Raw genomic sequence first — 23,219 nt, 5'->3', positions numbered from 1 at the left:
AAAATTGGGCAGGGATCCCCCGTATTTTTAAAACCAGCACCGGGCTCTGCGCCTGGTGCTGGTGCCAAAAATACGGGGGACAAAAAGAGTAGGGGTCCCCCGTATTTTTAACACCAGCATCGGGCTCCACTAGCTGGACAGATAATGCCACAGCCGGGGGTCACTTTTATGCCGTGCCCTGCGGCCGTGGCATTAAATATCCAACTAGTCACCCCTGGCCGGGGTACCCTGGGGGAGTGGGGACCCCTTCAATCAAGGGGTCTCCCCCCCCCCCCCCCCCAGCCACCCAAGGGCCAGGGGTGAAGCCCGAGGCTGTCCCCCCCCCATCCAATGGGCTGCGGATGGGGGGGCTGATAGCCTTTTGTGATAATGAAAAGAATATTGTTTTTTCCAGCAGTACTACAAGTCCCAGCAAGCCTCCCCCGCAAGCTGGTACTTGGAGAACCACAAGTACCAGCATGCGGGAGAAAAACGGGCCCGCTGGTACCTGTAGTACTACTGGAAAAAAAATACCCAAATAAAAACAGTACACAGACACCTTGAAAGTAAAACTTTATTACACACTACCGACACACACATACTTACCTATGTTGACATGCCGACTGCCACGGTCTCCGACGATCCGAGGGTACCTGTGAAAAAATTATACTCACCTTCCAGCGTCCAGAGGTACATCCACGTCCAGATATAAATCCACGTACTTGTTAAAAAAACAAACCGAACACCCGCTCCATACCGGACTAAAAGGGGTCCCATGCTTTCACATCAGACCCCTTTCTCCCGAATGCCGGGACATCACGTGACTCCTGTCACTGAAGTCCCTTCAGCCAATCAGGAAGCGCTACTTCCGTGGCGCTCACCTGATTGGCTGTGCGCTGTCTGTGCTGTGACAGCGCATCGCAAAGCCGCTCCATTAGTTTCAATGGTGGGAACTTAGCGGCTAGCGGTGGGGTTACCCGCGGTCAGCCGCTGACCGGCGGGTGACCTCACCGCTAGCCGCTAAGTTCCCACTATTGAATAAAATGGACGGGGCTGTGCGATGCGCTTTCTGAGTTCAGACAGCGCACAGCCAATCAGGTGAGCGCAACGAAGTTGCGCTTCCTGATTGGCTTTAGAGACCTTTGTGTGACAGCTGTCACTGACAGGTCTCATTCGTGGAAAGGGGTCTCATGTGTCAGCATGGGACCCCTTTCAGTCCGGTGGTCGGGTATTTGCGATTTGTTATTTTGCCAAGTACGTGGATTTATCTCTGGACCATGGCTGAGGTGAGTATATTGAACTTTTCTTTTCAGGTATCCGTGGATTCTACTTGGAGAAGAGGACCGATGTCGGCGTGTGAACATAGGTAAGTATGTGTGTGTCGGCAGTGTGTAATAAAGTTTTACTGTCACGGTGTGTGTGTCCTGTTTTTATTTGGGTATTTTTTTCCCAGTAGTACTACAGGTACCAGCGGGCCCGTTTTTCTCCCGCATGCTGGTACTTGTGGTTCTCCAAGTACCAGCTTGCGGGGGAGGCTTGCTGGGACTTGTAGTACTGCTGGAAAAAACAATATCTTTTCATGATCACAAAAGGCTATCAGCCCCCCCATCCGCAGCCCATTGGATGGGGGGGGACAGCCTCGGGCTTCACCCCTGGCCCTTGGGTGGCTGGGGGGGGGGACCCCTTGATTGAAGGGGTCCCCACTCCCCCAGGGTACCCCGGCCAGGGGTGACTAGTTGGATATTTAATGCCACGGCCGCAGGGCACGGCATAAAAGTGACCCCCGGCTGTGGCATTATCTGTCCAGCTAGTGCTGGTGTTAAAAATACGGGGGACCCCTACTCTTTTTGTCCCCCGTATTTTTGGCACCAGCACCAGGCGCAGAGCCCGGTGCTGGTTTTAAAAATACGGGGGATCCCCTGTCAATTTTTTCCCCGCATTTTTAGAACCAGGACCAGCTCGAAGAGCCCGAGGCTGGTTATGCTTTGGAGGGGGGACCCCACGCCATTTTTTTTTTAGGATTTTACCGTTCCAGCAATAAAAAAAAAAATAAAAAAAAATAATATTTTAAAAAATATATAAATAATATTTGTGCCTCCAAAAAAACAAAAAAAAAGTACCTAATCCCTTCTAATATAAATAGATATGCTATTCCTAAAAAAAAAACATAAAAAAAAACATGTTTAAATTTTTTTTTATTGTTTTCACCCTCCAAAGTGTGGCGGATTGAAAATGACGAATTTGCTGTCTAAAAGCACTGCTGTCGAATTTCCAAACTTGAATTGAATATGCTTTGGTCGAATTGCAGCACTTGTATCATTGCAGAAAAGTCGAATTTGCAAAAATTCGAATTTCAAAAAGTCGAATTTTGAAAGTCCGTTTTTTGGTCGGAAAGCACTGAATTGCATAGGCGAATTTTTTTTTTGGGCGAAAATGACCCGAAATTCGACAATTTCGGGAATTCGACCGCAATTGCATATACCCCTAAGCATTTATATGCAGAGGTAATGATATGGATATGATGGTCTTTGATGTCTTGCTCTCAACCTAGTCTTACTACAGTCAAGGAAATTAAGCTGAAGCAAGACAATAATCACTATGCTTACAACTTACAATAATCATTATTCTAAGGTCATCTAATAAGCCTATATAACAAAGCTGTGTGCCACTTAGATCCAGGTGGGATACTATTAAAATTATATACAGTATAATGGTAGTAGAGTCCGGCACTGTTACGTGAAAGTTAAACAATTAATGCTCTTAATTATCAATGAGTGATAAATTTCACTTTGAGTGATAATTTGCACAAGCCAATCAGCTCCTAACTTCCATGTCACAGGCTGGGTTTGAAAAATGACAGAAACGGATTGGCTGGTGAAATTTACCACTCACAGCGAAATTTATCACTCATTGATAAATACGGACATAAGTATTAAAATCCACATATTGTAGCCAAAAGAATGACAGAAAGAGTTAGCTAATCGTTCCTTTTGCCAAGCTTCCAAAGCTGGAAGAACGTTTTACATTGAAATTCTGATTACTAGCTTCAGTAGTTCTGTTATGTGATCCTGAGAGATTGTGGTAATAGAGGGCTGCAACGTCTGCTGTTTTTCAATGTCACCGTTTGCTGCTGAATGGGTTTCATAAAACCACTAGGACTGAGTCCATCTTAGAGCACTGATCTTTGTGCTGAACATTGATTAGAGGGCGAATAAAACACAATAAAGCACAAATGCAATACTTGGAAGCTGGATCTGTGTTTCTGTTTTATATCGCTGCAGTAACTTGTATTTTCCCTATTCTTATTACAGGGTGAGAGATGCCCTAACCGAGGTTATCAGATCTGCCGTCAAGTAAGCTCTAAAAGCTATCTTTCTTCTCTGCCGCTCTTTTTATAGCATAAGCTGCATTTGTGGCAGAGATGTAACATGTTATTTTTCTGTGGTCTATTATCTTTGTGAATGGTCTTCCCAATTCCTTAGTTACCTTCCCCACATTCCAATGTGACGTTCACCTTCACTGGGAATACTGTTTTCACTTATCCATTTATATGGTGGTGAAGTTCTGCCTTGGTACAGGAACTCACGCTTATATATAACCTGGCTTTTCTTTTCATAAATGGATTTGTACTTCCATTTTTTCTTGTCTGATGTGTCATGCAAACTTGCCTGCCAAGAACACTGAAAGATTACGGTTAAACCTCTGGCTGCTTTGAGCCATGAGCAGGGCCAGCAAGTGTTTCTTCTAGTCACAGCTCTCACTTCCGATCTTTGTTTTTTTTGCAGAGATAGCCCTGTGGTGAAGGGGAATGCCCTTCTAGCACTGACTGGATTGGCTGTCGCTGTCTCTAAATATGAAAGCAGTCTTCCTTCAGAAACTGATGGTGCCCCAGAGGTGTGTCCCAGAGGAGAGTTGTTGTTTAATGAAACATATTATAATATTTTGACTTATAAAATGTATCGAGGACTGTGTGATGTTATATTATTTCTTTGGAAATTAGTGCTGTGTTTTACTTTTGAGTTTTCATCCATGGAACATAGGATTCAGGGGTAGATGTATTATACCAACACATATTGTGTCGGTGTAACGCTTCCTGCTTCTCCTCTTTACTGAGGCAAAGCAGGAAGAGGTAGCGACAAGATGTATTAACATCTTGTATGCCAGAGCAGGGAAGTGAAAAGTCACTCCCCCTCATGCCAATCCCCGCCAGACCTCCCACAGCGCATCAGCCTAGTGTCTCTCCTCCGGCCAGCTCACTGGGCATGCGCGAGATCTCACAACAAATGCATGAGGTCATATGCAGTCCGGAACCGGCAGCCAGGGCCAGCACTGTTCCTTCTGTGGTGTACAGGCAACAACACCTGCAGCTGTTGAAATCGATAGCTGCATGTGTCGGAACGGTCACTGTCACTGACCACTCATATATTGCCCACAACATTGGCACTCAATCTTAAAGAGAGCAGCACTGATAATAACGGGCACGCACATCTCCTCCTTCATACATGGGGGTGAAGCGGTATCAGCACACTTAATGGCGCTGATACCGCTTCTCCCCTCATACTGACATATAATACATCTACCCCTTAATTTCTTAAAAAATTAAAGTGTAAAATCTGAGCGATGTCCAGATCAATGTGTTTGTGTAGCAATGACCCAGCATGTTTATCTTTCTGTGGACAATCATACATACGTGATACATACTTACAGTATATGTCCTCAAGCACTATTTCTAGAGTCATCCCAAGCTTCCCCTCTTGGTGCACCAGGTCCTTGGCTTGTGCCAAACTTTTTTCTCTAACGTCCTAAGTGGATGCTGGGGACTCCGTAAGGACCATGGGGAATAGCGGCTCCGCAGGAGACTGGGCACAAAAGTAAAGCTTTAGAACTACCTGGTGTGCACTGGCTCCTCCCCCCACGACCCTCCTCCAAGCCTCAGTTAGATTTTTGTGCCCGAACGAGAAGGGTGCACACTAGGTGGCTCTCCTGAGCTGCTTAGTGAAAAGTTTAGTTTTAGGTTTTTTATTTTCAGTGAGACCTGCTAGCAACAGGCTCACTGCATCGAGGGACTAAGGGGAGAAGAAGCGAACTCACCTGCGTGCAGAGTGGATTGGGCTTCTTAGGCTACTGGACATTAGCTCCAGAGGGACGATCACAGGCCCAGCCATGGATGGGTCCCAGAGCCGCGCCGCCGGCCCCCTTACAGAGCCAGAAGACAGAAGAGGTCCGGAAAATCGGCGGCAGAAGACGTCCTGTCTTCAACAAGGTAGCGCACAGCACTGCAGCTGTGCGCCATTGCTCTCAGCACACTTCACACTCCGGTCACTGAGGGTGCAGGGCGCTGGGGGGGGGCGCCCTGAGACGCAATAAAAACACCTTGGATGGCAAAAAATGCATCACATATAGCTCCTGGGCTATATGGATGAATTTAACCCCTGCCAGAATACATAGAAAAACGGGAGATAAGGCCGCCGATAAGGGGGCGGAGCCTATCTCCTCAGCACACTGGCGCCATTTTCCCTCACAGCTCCGTTGGAGGGAAGCTCCCTGGCTCTCCCCTGCAGTCACTACACTACAGAAAGGGTTAAGAAAGAGAAGGGGGGCACTAATTACGCGCAGTATTAAAGACACAGCAGCTATAAGGGGAAAAACACTTATATAAGGTTATCCCTGTATATATATAGCGCTCTGGTGTGTGCTGGCAAACTCTCCCTCTGTCTCCCCAAAGGGCTAGTGGGGTCCTGTCCTCTATCAGAGCATTCCCTGTGTGTGTGCTGTATGTCGGTACGTTTGTGTCGACATGTATGAGGAGAAAAATGATGTGGAGACGGAGCAGATTGCCTGTAATAGTGATGTCACCCCCTAGGGGGTCGACACCTGAGTGGATGAACTGTTGGAAGGAATTGCGTAACAGTGTCAGCTCTGTATAAAAGACAGTGGTTGACATGAGACAGCCGGCTACTCAGCTTGTGCCTGTCCAGACGTCTCATAGGCCGTCAGGGGCTCTAAAGCGCCCGTTACCTCAGATGGCAGATATAGACGCCGACACGGATACTGACTCCAGTGTCGACGGTGAAGAGACAAATGTGACTTCCAGTAGGGCCACACGTTACATGATTGAGGCAATGAAAAATGTTTTACACATTTCTGATAATACGAGTACCACCAAAAAGGGGTATTATGTTCGGTGAGGAAAAACTACCTGTAGTTTTCCTGAATCTGAGAAATTAAATGAGGTGTGTGATGATGCGTGGTTTTCCCCCGATAACAACTGATAATTTCTAAAATGTTATTGGCATTATATCCTTTCCCGCCAGAGGTTAGGGTGCGTTGGGAAACACCCCCTAGGGGGGATAAAGCGCTCACACGCTTGTAAGAACAAGGGCTCTACCCTCTCCTGAGATGGCCGCCCTTAAGGATCCTGCTGATAGAAAGCAGGAGGGCATCCTAAAAGGTATTTACACACATACTGGTGTTATACTGCGACCAGCAATCGCCTCAGCCTGGATGTGCAGTGCTGGGTTGGCGTGGTCGGATTCCCTGACTGAAAATATTGATACCCTAGATAGGGACAGTATATTATTGCCTATAGAGCATTTAAAAGATGCATTTCTATATATGCGTGATGCACAGCGGAATATTTGCCGACTGGCATCAAGTCTAAGTGCGTTGTCCATTTCTACCAGTAGAGGGTTATGGACACGACAGTGGTCAGGTGATGCGGATTCCAAACGGCATTTGGAAGTATTGCCTTATTAAGGGGAGGAGTTATTTGGGGTCGGTCTTTCAGACCTGGTGGCCACGGCAACAGCTGGGAAATCCACGTTTGTACCCCAGGTCGCCTCTCAACATGAGAAGACGCCGTATTATCAGGCGCAGTCTTTTCGTGGGCAAGCGGGCAAAAGGTTCCTCATTTCTGCCCCGTGACAGAGGGAGAGGAAAAAGGCTGCAGAAATCAGCCAGTTCCCAGGAACAGAAACCCTCTCCCGCCTCTGCCAAGCCCTCAGTATGACGCTGGGGCTTTACAAGCAGAATCAGGCATGGTGGGGGCCCGTCTCAATGAATTTCAGCGCGCAGTGGGCTCACTCGCAAGCAGACCCCTGGATCCTTCAGGTGATATCTCAGGGGTACAAATTGGAATTCGAGACGTCTCCCCCTCGCCGTTTCCTAAAGTCGGCTTTACCGATGTCTCCTTCTGACAGGGAGACAGTTTTGGAAGCCATTCACAAGCTGTATTCCCAGCAGGTGATAATCAAGGTACCCCTCCTGCAACAGGGAACGGGGTATTATTCCACACTGTTGTGGTACCGAAGCCGGACGGCTCGGTGAGACCGATTCTAAATCTAAAATCTTTGAACACTTACATACAGAGGTTCAAATTCAAGATTGAGTCACTCAGAGCAGTGATTGCGAACCTGGAAAAAGAGGACTACATGATGTCTCGGTACATCAAGGATGCTTACCTTCATGTCCCAATTTACCCTTCTCACCAAGGGTACCTCAGGTTTATGGTACAGAACTGTCACTATCAGTTTCAGACGCTGCCGTATGGATGGTCCACGGCACCCCGGGTCTTTACCAAGGTAATGGCCGAAATGATGATACTCCTTCAAAGGAAGGGAATTTTTAGTTATCCCTTACTTGGACGATTCCCTGATAAGGGTAAGATCCAGGGAACAGTTGGAGGTCGGTGTAGCACTATCTCAGGTAGTGTTGCGGCAGCACGATTGGATTCTCAATATTCCAAAATCGCAGCTGATTCCGACGACTCGTCTTCTGTTCTTAGGGATGATCCTGGACACAGTTCAGAAAAAGGTGTTTCTCCCGGAGGAGAAAGTCAGGGAGTTATCCGAGCTAGTCGGGAACCTCCTATAACCGAGCCAAGTCTCAGTACATCAATGAGATAGTTCTGGAAAAAATGGTGGCTTCATATGAAGCAATCCCATGCGGCAGATTCCTCGCAAGAACTTTCCAGTGGGACCTGCTGGACAAATGGTCTGGGTCGCATCTTCAGATGCATCAGCGGATAACCCTGTCACCAAGCGCAAGGGTGTCTCTCCTGTGGTGGTTGCAGAGTGCTCATCTTCTAGAGGGCCGCACATTCAGGACTGGGTCCTGGTGACCACGGATGCCAGCCTGCGAGGCTGGGGAGCAGTCACACAGGGAAGGAATTTCCAGAGCTTATGGTCAAGCCTGGAGACATCACTTCACATAAATATCCTGAAGCTAAGGGCCATTTACAATGCTCTAAGCTCAGCAAGACCTCTGCTTCAAGGTCACCCGGAGTTGATCCATTCGGACAACATCACGGCAGTCACCCACGTAAACAGACAGGGTGACACAAGAAGCAGAAGGGCAATGGCAGAAGCTGCAAGGATTCTTCGCTGGGCGGAAAATCATGTGATAGCACTGTCAGCAGTATTCATTCCGGGAGTGGACAACTGGGAAGCAGACTTCCTCAGCAGACACGACCTCCACCCGGGAGAGTGGGGACTTCACCCAGAAGTCTTCCACATGTTTATAAAACTCGACAAGTATTGCGCCAGGTCAAGGGACCCTCAGGCAATAGCTGTAGACGCTCTGGTAACACAGTGGGTGTACCAGTCAGTGTATGTGTTCCCTCCTCTGCCTCTCATGACAAAGGTACTGAGAATTATAAGATGGAGAGGAGTAAGCACTATATTCGTGGCTCCGGATTGGCCAAGAAGGACTTGGTAACCGGAACTTCAAGAGATGCTCACGGAGGATCCGTGGCCTCTACCTCTAAGAAGGGACCTGCTCCAGCAAGGACCCTGTCTGTTCCAAGACTTACCGCGGCTGCGTTTAACGGCAGGGCGGTTGAACGCCGGATCCTGAAGGAAAAAGGCATTCCGGATGAAGTCATCCCTATCCTGATCAAAGCCAGGAAAGATATAACCGCAAAACATTATCACCGCATTTGGCGAAAATATGTTGCGTGGTGCGAGGCCAGTAAGGCCCCGACGGAGGAATTTTCAACTAGGTCGATTCCTACATTTCCTGCAAACAGGAGTGTCTATGGGCCTGAAATGGGGGTCCATTAAGTTTCAAATTTCGGCCCTGTCAATTTTCTTCCAAAAAAGAACTAGCTTCAGTCCCTGAAGTTCAGACGTTTGTGAAAGGGGTACTGTATATACAGCCTCCTTTTGTGCCTCCAGTGGCACCTTGGGATCTAAATGTAGTTTTTGGGTTCCAAAAGTCGCATTGGTTTGAACCACTTAAATATGTGGAGTTAAAATATCTCACATGGAAAGTGATCATGCTGTTGGCCCTGGCCTGGGCCAGGTGCGTGTCAGAATTGGCGGCTTTATCCTGTAAAAGCCCTCATCTGATTTTCCATTCGGACAGGGCGGAATTGAGGACTTGTCCTCAGTTTCTCCCTAAGGTGGTTTTCAGCGTTTCACCTGAATCAACCTATTGTGGTGCCTGCGGCTACTAGGGACTTGGAGGACTCCAAGTTGCTAGACGTTGTCAGAGCCCTGGAAATATAGGTTTCCAGGACGGCTGGAGTCAGAAAACCTGACTCGTTGTTTATTCTGTATGCACCCAACAAGCTGGGTGCTCCTGCTTCTAAGCAGACTATTGCTCGTTGGATTTGTAGTACAATTCAGCTTGCACATTCTGTGGCAGGCCTGCCACAGCCAAAATCTGTAAAAGCCCATTCCACAAGGAAGGTGGGCTCATCTTGGGCGGCTGCCCGAGGGGTCTCGGCTTTACAACTTTGCCGAGCAGCTACTTGGTCAGGAGCAAATACGTTTGTAAAATTCTACAAATTTGATACCCTGGCTGAGGAGGACCGGGAGTTCTCTCATTTGGTGCTGCAGAGTCATCCGCACTCTCCCGCCCGTTTGGGAGCTTTGGTATAATCCCCATGGTCCTTACGGAGTCCCCAGCATCCACTTAGGACGTTAGAGAAAATAAGAATTTACTTACCGATAATTCTATTTCTCGTAGTCCGTAGTGGATGCTGGGCGCCCATCCCAAGTGCGGATTGTCTGCAATACTGGTACATAGTTATTGTTACCAAAAAATCGGGTTATTGCTGTAGTGAGCCATCTTTTCTAGAGGCTCCTCTGTTATCATGCTGTTAACTGGGTTTAGATCACAAGTTATATGGTGTGATTGGTGTGGCTGGTATGAGTCTTACCCGGGATTCAAAATCCTTCCTTATTGTGTACGCTCGTCCGGGCACAGTATCCTAACTGAGGCTTGGAGGAGGGTCATGAGGGGAGGAGCCAGTGCACACCAGGTAGTTCTAAAGCTTTACTTTTGTGCCCAGTCTCCTGCGGAGCCGCTATTCCCCATGGTCCTTACGGAGTCCCCAGCATCCACTACGGACTACGAGAAATAGAATTATCGGTAAGTAAATTCTTATTTTTTACATGAAAAAGCATCTTAGTTGCAAATGAGTGGCATAACATTTCCTGTAACTGTGCTGATTAATTTGATATACAACACTTTTACATCTGTGTGCGACTGATTCTGAATCTGTGTACAAAGTGCATCGATGCAGCGGTCACAGTTTTTTCCTTGCCAGGTTCCATTGTGCTTCATATGCAGACTCAGTCGCACACAGGTATATAAGTGTTGCATATCTAATAAGTCTAGTAAAGTGGTTAGTCGCACCTGTTTGCAACTAATACACATTTTCAAGCAAAAAAGACACACAAATATGCTCTGAGCATGGAGGGTCGCACAGGATCTGATAATCTCTCTCGTGCCAGGTGTCTTGCGTTTTATGGTGTATTGAGGCTAAGTATATGAGGCTACATCTATGTAGTGTGTGTGTATATATATATATATATATATATATATATATGAGTTTAGAAATATTTACAATTGCTTGTTTTTCTTGCAGATTGAACCAGATATCCTGCCCACTAGAGCTTGGCTTTGTATGGTGCTAGATACACTGCTAAGTATTGTCAACAGCCACTACCATCCCAGGGGCAGAGTCTTTCCATGGTTCCAACATGTAAGTCTGATTATGTAGGTGTATGTTGTGTTACAGCGCTGACCAGATCAAGGCTATACTCTATGTAAACACTATATAGTTCATCAAATATGTTTGCCACTGAATATTTTCTGTTATGTAGACATTGCATGAAAGGACTCTCATCGGCCAAGGCTGAAATGACACTACCAGCTTGATAAAGTCTGAAAGTACAAAAATTTTCATGAATCACTATGTATTCTGGTAATGGAGAATCCGTCAGGAGTCATAAGTAGGCCTAGGATTTTAAGGCTCTAAGGTGTCTATTTACTAAGCCTGGGATGGAGATAAAGTCGACGGAGATAAAGTACCAGCCAATCAGCTCCTAATTGTCATTTTGCAAATGCAGCCTGTGAGATGGCAGTTAGGAGCTGATTGGCTGGTACTTTAGCTCCATCCAAAGCTTAGTAAATAGACCCCTTGAAAATTAAAATTAGTTTTTTTCAAATCCATGTTTTAGGATGTTTTTAGGTTTTAAAATTTCAGTTTAGGAATTTATACTTTGGATGAAAACAAAACCATGAAGCATATCATTGTTTTTGAAACACGGTGCCTTTATTACAGATGTGTCCTGCTACCATACCTCCCAACTGTCCCGATTTTCGCAGGGCAGTCCCATTTTTTTGCTATTGTCCCATCCGTGGGCAGCAGTGTCCTGCAGGGGTGGTGGGAGGAGGGGGGGGTGCTAGTTGGGCGGCTCCCTTCCACTTGCTGCTCTGCTGTAGAGCAGCGGTGAATAGCTGATGTGCGCATTGTCTATTCAAGAGAGACTGAGGGGCTGGGGGGCGTAGCCCGCAGCTCACAGGGCGCTGATCATGGCCCCACAATGACAAAGATGGGAGGCGTGGCTTGCAACAGCAGCATTCTTGCAAAGTCATGGCTCTTCTGCAGTGGCCACACACCCCTCTTTGGCGCGTACATGAGTCCCAACCTGGGCACTTACGATGTTGGGAGCTATGTGCCACTTCTTGCAGCATTTGTTGCCACGATGCGATATGCCGCAGGTGTCTGCAATCCATTCGCAGCCACGGCTTTCCCGTATAAGTGGAAGGGTCACGGGTGCGTGCTTACACTCGCACCACTGAATCTGGGGTTCCGGCAGGCGCACTGTGTACGCTGCTCAGCAAGACTGTAACAAGACACGTCTGTATTTCTCTAGCATCCATAAGGGTTATTGGGGGACTCTAGTACTATGGGGTATAGACGGGGCCCAAAGGAGCCGGTGCACTTTAAATTTCTACACTGGGTGTGCTGGCTCCTCCCCTCTATGCCCCCTCCCACAGGCAGTTTAGAAAAAGTGCCCTCAGGAGAGGATGCACACTCTGAAGCTCCAGAGAGTTTTCTTCAGTTTATTTTAAATCTTTATTATTTTCAGTATGCTGTTTAAGCAACAGCATACCTGCTCCGTGGGAGTTGGGGGAGAGGGGGGGGGGGAGGGGACGGTCAGCAGCTTTGCGAGGTGTCCGAGCCTTTTCCCCGCTGCAGAACCACCGTACTCAGAGGTTGTTGTACAGCGGGGCACTGCACCTTGGCAGTCACAATCGCATCACACCGCACACCTCTAGCAATAGCCTGAAGGTGACATCAGTGGTGAGTACAAACCGGGGACCCCGTTAGGGGGATCCCCGGTTCTTGCTGCGGGAGAACACGGCAGCGGCATATGGGACCCTACTGGGGGAGTCCCGCTATAGCCCCCCTGTGTACACTGGCAGCGGTGGGTAAAACTAGCACTTGTGTGATGTTTTCTACTCATAGAGAGACTTTTGCCAGTATAAAGATTACAGAAACTCCGGTGCCATTACAGGGGGCGGAGCTTCCTCAGAGCGGGACCAGCGGCGTTTGGCGCCTTCCTCTGCTTACAGCTGCAGCAGCAGGCACACATAGCTCCTCCAGACACTCAGGATACGCAGGAAGACTGGTACAGGGGTGTAGCAATGTGGGAGAGCCTCTATTGTACACTAATCTGTCCTGAAAAGGACAAAACACTGGTGTTTCACCGTGATACATTAGCTTGCAGCCTCATTGGGGCTGTTTAGCTTGGGTGTGCTGTTCCATTCTCTGTCTCCCTCTCGCATACAGTAAGGGCAGGCTTGCTAATGTATTACTTGTCTGTGTGTATGTGTTTATAAGTGTTGTTTACTGTAAACATGGTAAAACACCAATTATGCAGTGTATGTCACACCAGATTCTCTCGTACTATGTCTAGTTCATTATCATGTGAACAATGTAGTCAGTCCTCACAGCTCAGTGAGGGGACTTCGGGGGGAGAGGGTCAAGAGCCTTCCTGGCTAGGTGCCATAAAAAATATGATGCCAGATATGTCTTCTCAGCTCACTGCAAATGCTCAAAAAACTCAACAATTGCAACAAGCTGTTGCAGACCTAGCTGCAAGGGCAGAGCAGCCCCCCCCCCCCCCCCCCTCTCTAACTCAGGACCTCTAAAATGTGGTATACCTGCTTTACTCTCAGATTCAGATGAGGAAATACTGGAGGAGAGGGAGGAATTGGTTCCCATTACTGGGGATTCCCCTTCTGCACAGGGTATTGAACCCCTCATTTTGGCTATACAGGACATGTTAAAACCCCCTCTAGAGGACACTGCGACACTGCAGTCATTATTCTTCACACAGAACAAGCACAGTGTCACTTTTCCTGCTTCTTCAGAGTTAGATGACCTATTTAAGTTAACCTGGAAAAATCCAGATAAAAAATACCAAGAGTCAAAACGGGTTTTGCACACTTTCCCATTTGCTTCTGAAGGCAGAAAATTCTGGGAAGAACCCCCAGCTGTGGACATATCAGTCTCGCGCCTATCCAAAAAGGTGGTACTGCCGGCCCCGGGCTTCTTCACCATGAAGGACCCTGGGGATAGGAAGATAGAGACTACACTGAAGTCTATCTACACAGCAGCGGGTATGTCTCAAAGACCAGTCATAGCAGGTTGCTGGATGACTCATGCCATTCATACCTGGGCTACTCAGATTCAGGAGGGCCTTTCGGGGAGTATGCCCCAGGCCACTACAGTAACTCTCCTGAAGCACATTCAGGACACTGCTCGTGTCCTGTGTGACTCTCTCAAGGAGATAGGCAATATTAATGCTAGGACCACTGCTATGGCCGTGTCTGCTCGCACGGCTTTGTGGTTGCGTCCGTGAATAGCGGATGCAGAATTTAAGCGCAGTGTCGTCTCTCCCCCTTTCGGGGTGGAATTGGATACATGGATTTCTAAAGTTACTTCAGGGAAATCCACATTTCTCCCCCCTGGGGCCGGCTAGGCGTTCCTACCTGGGGCCGTCTACCCAGTCCTTTCGGTCTAAGAGGTTTAGATCTAGGGCCAGAGGTACCTCCAATGCTGCTAGAGGCACCAGAGGTAAGACAAGAAAACTAGCGATCGCCAGTTCTCAAGAGAGCACCGGTACAGCTTCCACTAAGGCCTCAGCATGACGGTGCCCACCCACCCCGAGGGGATCTCGAGGTGGGAGCTCGGCTGTGTCACTTCAGCTGCATCTGGGACGGCTCCTGCCAGGATACCTGGGTCAAGGACCTAATTTCTCAGGGCTACAAGCTGGAGTTCGACAGTGCCCCTCCCCAAAAATTTTTTAAAATTGAGCTTACCAGATTTGGAGTATACGTGTGTTACGCTGCAACAGGCCATCCTAAAATTGGTCCAATCCAAGGTCATTGTTCCAGTGCTGCTGCAACACAGGGAAAGGGTTACTACTCCAACCTGTTCGTGGTACCGAAACCAGATGGATCAGTAAGGCCCATTTTGAATCTAAACTCCTTGAACCCTTATCTAAAGGTTTTCAAGTTAAAGATGGAATCCTTGCGAACAGTGATTGCGGGCCTGGAAAAACGGGAGTTCATGGTCTCCCTGGATATAAGACTCCTATCTCCATATCCCAATTTGGCCACCTCATCAGGCCTACCTGAGGTTTGCCCTGCTGAACGATCACTACTAGTTCCAGGCGCTACCCTTCGGCCTGTCCACGGGTCCGAGGGTGTTTACAAAGATGATGGCGGAGATGATGTTCCAACTCCGGATCCAGGGAATCAATATTGTTCCTTACCTGGACGATCTTCTGATAAAAGCAAGATCCAGGGAGCTTTTATTGCTTCATATAGACCGCACTATCCAGCTTCTGTCACACCATGGGTGGATCCTCAACTTACAGAAGTCCCACCTGGAGCCAACTCAGAGGCTCCTGTTCCTGGGAATGTTGCTGGAAACTGTGGCCCAAAAGGTATTTCTCCCAGAGGACAAGGTGAGAACACTTTAGGAGATGGTCCGTATGGTTCTCCAACCTACTCGGGTATCCATCTATCTTTGCATAGGATTGTTGGGGAAAATGTTTGCCTCGTACGAGGAGATCCAGTATGGAAGGTTCCATGGCAGGACTTTTCAGTTTGATCTCCTGAGCAAGTGGTCCGGATCACATCTTCAGATGCACTGGATAATTCGTCTGTCACCTCAGGCCAGGATTTCTCTCCCGTGGTGGCTGCAGTCCTCCAACCTACTAGTTTCGAGACTCAGGATTGGATCCTCCTCACGACGGTTGCGAGTCTGAGAGGATGGGGAGCTGTCACCCAGGGGGCTCAGTTACAGGGCAGGTGGTCAGCCCACAAAGCCCTCATTCCGATCAACATTCTGGAACTTCGGCGAGCTACAATGCACTGCTTCAAGCCTCTCTTTTACTCAAGGATCACGCGATCCAGGTACAGTCGGACAACGCCATGGCAGTGGCGTACATCAATCGACAAGGAAGGACAAAAAGCAGGACCTGCATGCAAGAGGTGTCAAGGATATTCCTCTTGGCGGAAGGAAATGCAAGAGCAATGTCGCAGTCTTCATTCCGGGAGTAGACAACTGGGAAGCGGATTTCCTGAGTCGTCACGATCTCTACCCAGGAAAGTGGGGGCTTCACCATCAGGTGTTTCAGCAGATCATCGACCAGTGGGGCTGCCCACAGATAGAAATTATGTATTTTCGACTCAACAAGAAGCTTCATTGGTATTGCTCACGAATCTACTGCCCTCAGGCGAGGGCAGTAGATGCGCTGACGTCGCCTTGGCCTTGCCAGCTGGTCTACCAGTTTCCTCCGATTCCATTGCTCCCAAGGGTGCTCAAGCGAATCAGGAAGCAAAGAGTCCAGGCAATTCTGGTTGGCCTCGGAAGGGCATGGTATGCGGGTCTTCTGGACATGTCCGTCGAAGACCCTTGGCCTCTGCTTCTTCAACAAGGACCTTCATCTACCCGGACTTACGGCGGCTTCGTTTGACATGCCGTCAAACGAAGCCGCCGTAAGTCCGGGTAGATGAACGGAGGTTGAGCGGAACATCCTAGCTCACAAGGGCCTTTCCAAAAAGGTTTTTGCTACCATGGTTCAGGACAGGAAACCTGTGACGTCAAAACACTATCATCATATCCGGAGAAGATATGTCTCTTGGTGCGAGGAACGCACGCATCCGCCTGCGGAGTTCCACTTGGGACGTTTTCTGCAGGCTGGTGTGGATAAGGGCTTACGTCCGGGTTCCTTTAAAGTCCAGATTTCAGCTCTCTCCATTTTCTTCCAGTAGTAATTGGCAGTATTGCCATAAGTACAGACCTTCTTGCAAGGGGTGCTTCACAATCAGCCTCCTTTTGTGCCGCCCACTGCACCCTGGCATTTGAATGTTATGTTGGAATTTCTGCAGTCTTCCTGGTTTGAACCTCTGATGATGGTAGAAGACAAGTACCTCACATGGAAGACGGGATGTTACTGGCCCTGGCTTCTGCTAGACATGTCTCATAACTGGTGGCTTATCGTGTAAAAGTCCCTACTTGGTCTTTTACGAAGACAGAGCGGAGGTCAGAACTAGGCAGCAGTTCCTGCCGAAGGTTGTCTCTGCGTTCCACTTGAATCAATCTATTGTGGTTCCGCCAGGTTCTGGCACTTCTGCTCCTTGCGTGTTCCACAGTCTCTGAAGGCCCACTCTACAAGATCGGTAGGGTCTTCCTGACCGACTGCCCGTGGAGTCTCGGCCTTGCAACTATGCTGAGCTGCTACCTGGTAGTGGAAGAACACCTTTGTGACGTTCTACAGGTTTGATACCCTGGCCAAAGAGGATTCCCAGTTTGGGCAGGCGGTGCTGCAGACGTCGCCGCACGTTTCCGCCCATTCTGGAAGCTTCGGGATGTCCCCATCATACTAGATTCTCCCTATATCCCTTATGGATGCTAGAGAAAATATGATTTTAATTACCTACCGGTAAATCCTTTTCTCGTAGTCCATATGGGATATTGGGCGTCCGCCTCAGTGCGTTGACTTTTCTGCAGGTTCACTTTTGTACGGTTACCTGTTCAGCTGTTGCTGTTTGTTACCAGCCGTTGCTGTTCATTTATGTTACGTGGTGTGCTGGTGTATGAATCTCACCACTCGTTGTTATGTTCCTTCTCTCAAGTATGTCATTTCTCCTTCGGGCACTGTTTTACCTATAACTGCCTGTGGGAGGGGGCATAGAGGGAAGGAGCCAGCACACCCAGTTGAAGAAATGTAAAGTCCACCGGCTCCTTTGGACCCCGTCTATACCCCATCGTACTAGATTCCCCCAATATACCATATGGACTATGAAAAAATCCTATTAACTGCACATGGCCAAACCATGTTGCAGTATATGCGGATATGACATGTGCAGAGAGAGTTACATTTGGGTGGGGTGTGCCCAAACTGAAATCTAAATTGGAGTGTTAATAATAAAGCTGTCTAACATTTGTGGGCTACATGCAAAAGCAGACAGTATTTACCCTGCTAAAAAAAATATAAATGTGTTTGCTCCCCTTGTATTGCTTTCCTTCCAAATCATAGTCAGGACCTGTGTCTATAGTCTCTTGTGTATGGGTTTGTAACAAATGTGTTCCAGGTAGTGTATGAATTGCTTTATGGCAGGCATGTCCAAACTGCGGCCCTCCAGCTATTGTGAAACTACATATCCCAGCATGCCCTGACACAGTTTTGCTGTCAGAGAATGCTAAAGCTGTGTCAGGGCATGCTGGGATGTGTAGTTTCTCAACAGCTGGAGGGCTGCAGTTTGGACATGCCTGCTTTATGGGAATGCTTAGTGGTGTATCCTATTAGCCGCAATAATTGGTCGCACACAGAAAATTGGCTTTTATTGAGCTTTTTGCCTGATGGTTATCAGAGCTATAACTAGACATTTTAGTGCCCTGTGCAAGACAAAGCATCAGTGCCCCCCCATCCCCATCACTCCAAATCACTTACAATTATGCTTTCATGTGAGTTTTCTCATGTCTGTTCTCTGCTTGATACATCTCCTCCACAGCCCCCATAGGTTTCAATGGGGAGTGATTACTTATGCTATTTATGGAGAAGAGAAACTTTTCTCTTCTCCAAACTTTTCTATAAAAGATAACATTTTTAAATAGTGTTAACCAGGAGAAAACAGAAAAAAACACAATTAATTGTGTGGGCAGATAAAAAAAATATTATAGTAAAAATAAATAGGATGTTAAAAACATATTGTTAGGTGTTTGGATAGATAGATAGATAGATAGATAGATAGATAGATAGATAGATAGATAGATAGATAGATAGATAGATAGATAGATAGACATACATACAAACGCACACATATAATAAATCTATATATATCTAAATCATTCCCTGTGCTAGCAAGCAGGGAATAGTTAGTAACATAGTTTCTGAGGTTGAAATTGTCCATCGAGTTCAATCTGTTAGTGATCTCCTACATTGTAATATTTTTAAAACTAATTTTAACGGTGGTGAATGTTTAGCCGATGGGGGTAATTCCAAGTTGATCGCAGCAGGAAATTTTTTAGCAGTTGGGCAAAACCATGTGCGCTGCAGGGGAAGGGCAGATATAACATTTGCAGAGAGAGTTAGATTTGGGTGGGTTATTTTGTTTCTGTGCAGGGTAAATACTGGCTGCTTTATTTTTACACTGCAATTTAGATTGCAGATTGAACTCACCACACCTAAATCTATCTCTCTCTGCACATGTTATATCTGCCTCCCCTGCAGTGCACATGGTTTTGCCCAACTGCTAATAAAGTTCCTGCTGCGATCAACTCAGAATTACCTCCGATATGTCTATTCCTCTTTTGTTTTTGGCCAGAGAGTGGGCAATACAGAGCGACTAAAAAATAACGGTCATGGCGTGCGCACAAGTAGTAGCGATTCAAAGGCCTCCCACCCCCACTATCAGACTCCTGTGTCCCCTGGCCGGCCTCTCCCTACCCGCAGTGGCATGTAGCCTGCTCAGCGCCTGTCCCATTCACATAGGGCAGGGGGGGTTGTGTCGGAGCATCTCTCTTCCAGGGACTAGCAGCTGCTTAACGACAGGCCAGGGCCACGCACCAGAAATGTACTGTGTATGTGTGTGTGTGTAATATATATATATATATATATATATACAAAACGAGTTCCTGCACTCTCACAATAATGTAGTCAACTGCTGGGGTGCCTATCAAAGTCCAGTCACAAAAGAGACTGGGCCCATAGTACAATACAGGAAATCCCACCTGTGTGGGAAAAGATAGCACTCTCCAGACTAAGTATTCAATAAAGTCAAAAGTAAATTTAATGCAAAAGATAGTCTCACAGTTTATATGAGGTCTCAAGCAATCTCCAGCAATGTCCAACGTTTCGGTCCCTGGCGGGGCCTTTTTCAAGGAACAAACAGAGTCAGCAGTGGCAACAGTGCAACATCAATTCAGCTTTGGTCTCCAGTTTCCCTGCAAAGCTGAATTGATGTTGCACTGTTGCCACTGCTGACTCTGTTTGTTCCTTGAAAAAGGCCCCGCCAGGGACCGAAACGTTGGACATTGCTGGAAATCGCTTGAGACCTCATATAAACTGTGAGACTATCTTTTGCATTAAATTTACTTTTGACTTTATTGAATACTTAGTCTGGAGAGTGCTATCTTTTCCCACACAGGTGGGATTTCCTGTATTATATATATATATATATATATATATGTGTGTGTGTGTGTGTGTGTGTGTGTGTATGTATATATATATATATATATATATATATATATATATATGTATATACGTATATATATATATATATACACACACAAAAATGGTACCAAATTGCGCTCCGGATATGTAAGCAGCACCACTAGAATCCTTCGTTAGCAAAGATTCAGAAATAGTACATACAAAGCAAATCTGAGGGCGCTAACAAATTGCTATTCTTTTACAAACAATCAAAATATTTTAAGTCAAAATTTATTCATAAAACAGAATACTTTCTCCATTTCACAGTGTTAATAACATTTTCACCATACAGGATGGATATTCAATCTGAAATGCATGAATTCCAATATGCACCAATTAGGTTTGATCAGATGCAGAACCCAATGCGTTTCGTCCCTTAGGACTTCCTCAGGGGTATTAGATCTGAACGAACAAAAAGTACAATAACTTAATATATTCACAATACATAATTATATATAACCATCCAGACCCATTGGTTAGATACAGCATATTACGAAATAAATGTCCATAATTTGAACTTTAATTAATTACATAATTAGTTTAGTGACTTTTTAATGGAGTCAGACTATAAAGTGAAGGTAGATCAGGTGACGTGAATGATAATAATACATAATGTACATACCGATAAGCGTCTGAGACTATTATCTCCAGACGGAATCCTTATTAAAAGATCAAGATAAACCTAGACCAATATTGGACCTATAGTGAAAATAATTATTTATTATGCGTGGGATATTATTCCATATAATTTTCACCCAAGTTATAGAAAAATAAACAATATACATACCGATCGGGCTCAAGTAGACCGATATCAGGGTGAATGTTATAGCAATAAAAGAAGGATAGACCTATAAATTTATAATAGACCTACAATAGAAAGATTTTATTGGAGTAAGAGACTCAGCAAGAGCTATTAAAGCCACTATTGTGAAAGAGATAATGTTTGAATACATACCCATATACTGTATGTTTAGATGCAACCCTGGATAGATTAAAAAATAGCTGGCCTCAAATCGTGAAGTTTGAGTGCCTAAAATATTATAAATTCATAAATTAAAAACATTTTGAATTCATAATAATTTACCTTTTTTTCCAAATATATATTATCTTACTGCCTTGTATCAAAACCCAATAGGATGGATTAACAATTCTATATGTTCACACAGTTAGATAAATAAAAATCATTTAAACAATATACATTAATTTTCTTAGTGCTATATAAAAGCATTGAACCAATAGAGTAGTGTAAGTTACTTCAGTACTGTGACCTCTCTCAAAATCCAGTGAATGACTGTGAGTGGTGCTAGATCCTATATTTATACCTCCTAGTTGGTGACCTCATTTCCCCTTACTTCGGATTGGTTAATCCTCCTCACCTAATTATTTACTACTACTTCATACATTTAAATGGGGACTTACAGACCCCTAACATCACCCTTAATATAATAATATATCAGGCACATTCCAATGAGATACTAGGTATAATACCCACGTGGAAACGCATGTATTCTGCATGCGTTCCACGACCGGGTGCATACTTCGGGTATATTCGTTCCACCGCCGTCACTTCCGCTATCGTCATGGCTAGCGGGGGCGGGCGAACACCAAGCGCTACAAAGGGGGTAGAGCGCGCTCCCTATTTGCGCGCTCCACCTTGTCAGTACTGGGAGCTATGGCAACCATTATAATGGTTGCCATAACAACCGAGCGGCGCACTTTATAACAACCAGGTGGGCATATACCAGACGCTACCGATAGGGCACTTCCTGTTCGTGCGCTCCACCTAGTCATATTTGCCATAGCACCTCGTCGTAATAGTTGCCATAACAATCACACGACGCACAACTTCTTCCTACGTTCCACCCCTACAATCGCCCTGACTACTAGGTGGGAATCACAATCTCCGGGTTCCTATTAAAAAAAATTGGAATACACTCCCTATTATTGTGCTCCACCCACCACATAACTCCAGTATATATACCAAAGTGACCCTATGTCTATACAACTCTAAACCTATTTCTCTATCGTCCTAAGTGGATGCTGGGGTTCCTGAAAGGACCATGGGGAATAGCGGCTCCGCAGGAGACAGGGCACAAAAAAGTAAAGCTTTACTAGGTCAGGTGGTGTGCACTGGCTCCTCCCCCTATGACCCTCCTCCAGACTCCAGTTAGATTTTGTGCCCGAACGAGAAGGGTGCAATCTAGGTGGCTCTCCTAAAGAGCTGCTTAGAGAAAGTTTAGTTTAGGTTTTTTTCTTTACAGTGAGTCCTGCTGGCAACAGGATCACTGCAACGTGGGACTTAGGGGGAAAGTAGTAAACTCACCTGCATGCAGAGTGGATTTGCTGCTTGGCTACTGGACACCATTAGCTCCAGAGGGATCGAACACAGGCCCAGCCGTGGAGTCCGGTCCCGGAGCCGCGCCGCCGACCCCCTTGCAGATGCTGAAGCGTGAAGAGGTCCGGAAACCGGCGGCTGAAGACTCCTCAGTCTTCATAAGGTAGCGCACAGCACTGCAGCTGTGCGCCATTTTCCTCTCAGCACACTTCACTGGGCAGTCACTGAGGGTGCAGAGCGCTGGGGGGGGGCGCTCTGAGAGGCAAATATAAACCTTATACAAGGCTAAAAATACCTCACATATAGCCCATAGGGGCTATATGGAGATATTTAACCCCTGCCTGACTGGAAAAATAGCGGGAGAAGAACCCGCCGAAAAAGGGGCGGGGCCTATCTCCTCAGCACACGGCGCCATTTTCTGTCACAGCTCCGCTGGTCAGAACGGCTCCCAGGTCTCTCCCCTGCACTGCACTACAGAAACAGGGTAAAACAGAGAGGGGGGGCACATTAATGGCTATATATATATATATTAAAGCAGCTATAAGGGAGCACTTAATATAAGGATATCCCTTGTATATATAGCGCTTTGTGGTGTGTGCTGGCAGACTCTCCCTCTGTCTCCCCAAAAGGGCTAGTGGGTCCTGTCTTCATTAGAGCATTCCCTGTGAGTTTGCGGTGTGTGTCGGTACGTGGTGTCGACATGTATGAGGACGATATTGGTGTGGAGGCGGAGCAATTGCCAAATATGCAGATGTCACCCCCCAGGGGGTCGACACCAGAATGGATGCCTTTATTTGTGGAATTACGTGATGGTTTATCTTCCCTTAAACAGTCAGTTGAGGACATGAGGCGGCCGGACAATCAATTAATGCCTGTCC

At 46.6% G+C, this 23,219-nt stretch overlaps 1 protein-coding gene across 3 annotated transcripts in view; it reads left to right on the top strand.

The window, feature by feature from the left end:
- FOCAD (focadhesin) overlaps nt 1–23,219 on the top strand; it is an 872,056-nt gene that overhangs the window by 676,081 nt on the left and 172,756 nt on the right. For all 3 annotated transcript variants that reach the window (XM_063914161.1, XM_063914160.1, XM_063914162.1), the window contains 3 exons: nt 3,291–3,332; nt 3,765–3,873; nt 10,853–10,969. In XM_063914161.1, the coding sequence (XP_063770231.1) occupies nt 3,291–3,332; nt 3,765–3,873; nt 10,853–10,969 (268 nt within the window). The remainder of the gene's footprint in view (nt 1–3,290; nt 3,333–3,764; nt 3,874–10,852; nt 10,970–23,219) is intronic.

This window comes from Pseudophryne corroboree, chromosome 1 (genome assembly GCF_028390025.1).
Source record: "Pseudophryne corroboree isolate aPseCor3 chromosome 1, aPseCor3.hap2, whole genome shotgun sequence".
NCBI classification, from domain to species: Eukaryota; Metazoa; Chordata; class Amphibia; order Anura; family Myobatrachidae; genus Pseudophryne; species Pseudophryne corroboree.
The sequence above is the reverse complement of the archived record's forward strand: the minus strand, read 5'-3'. Positions and strand labels throughout refer to the sequence as shown.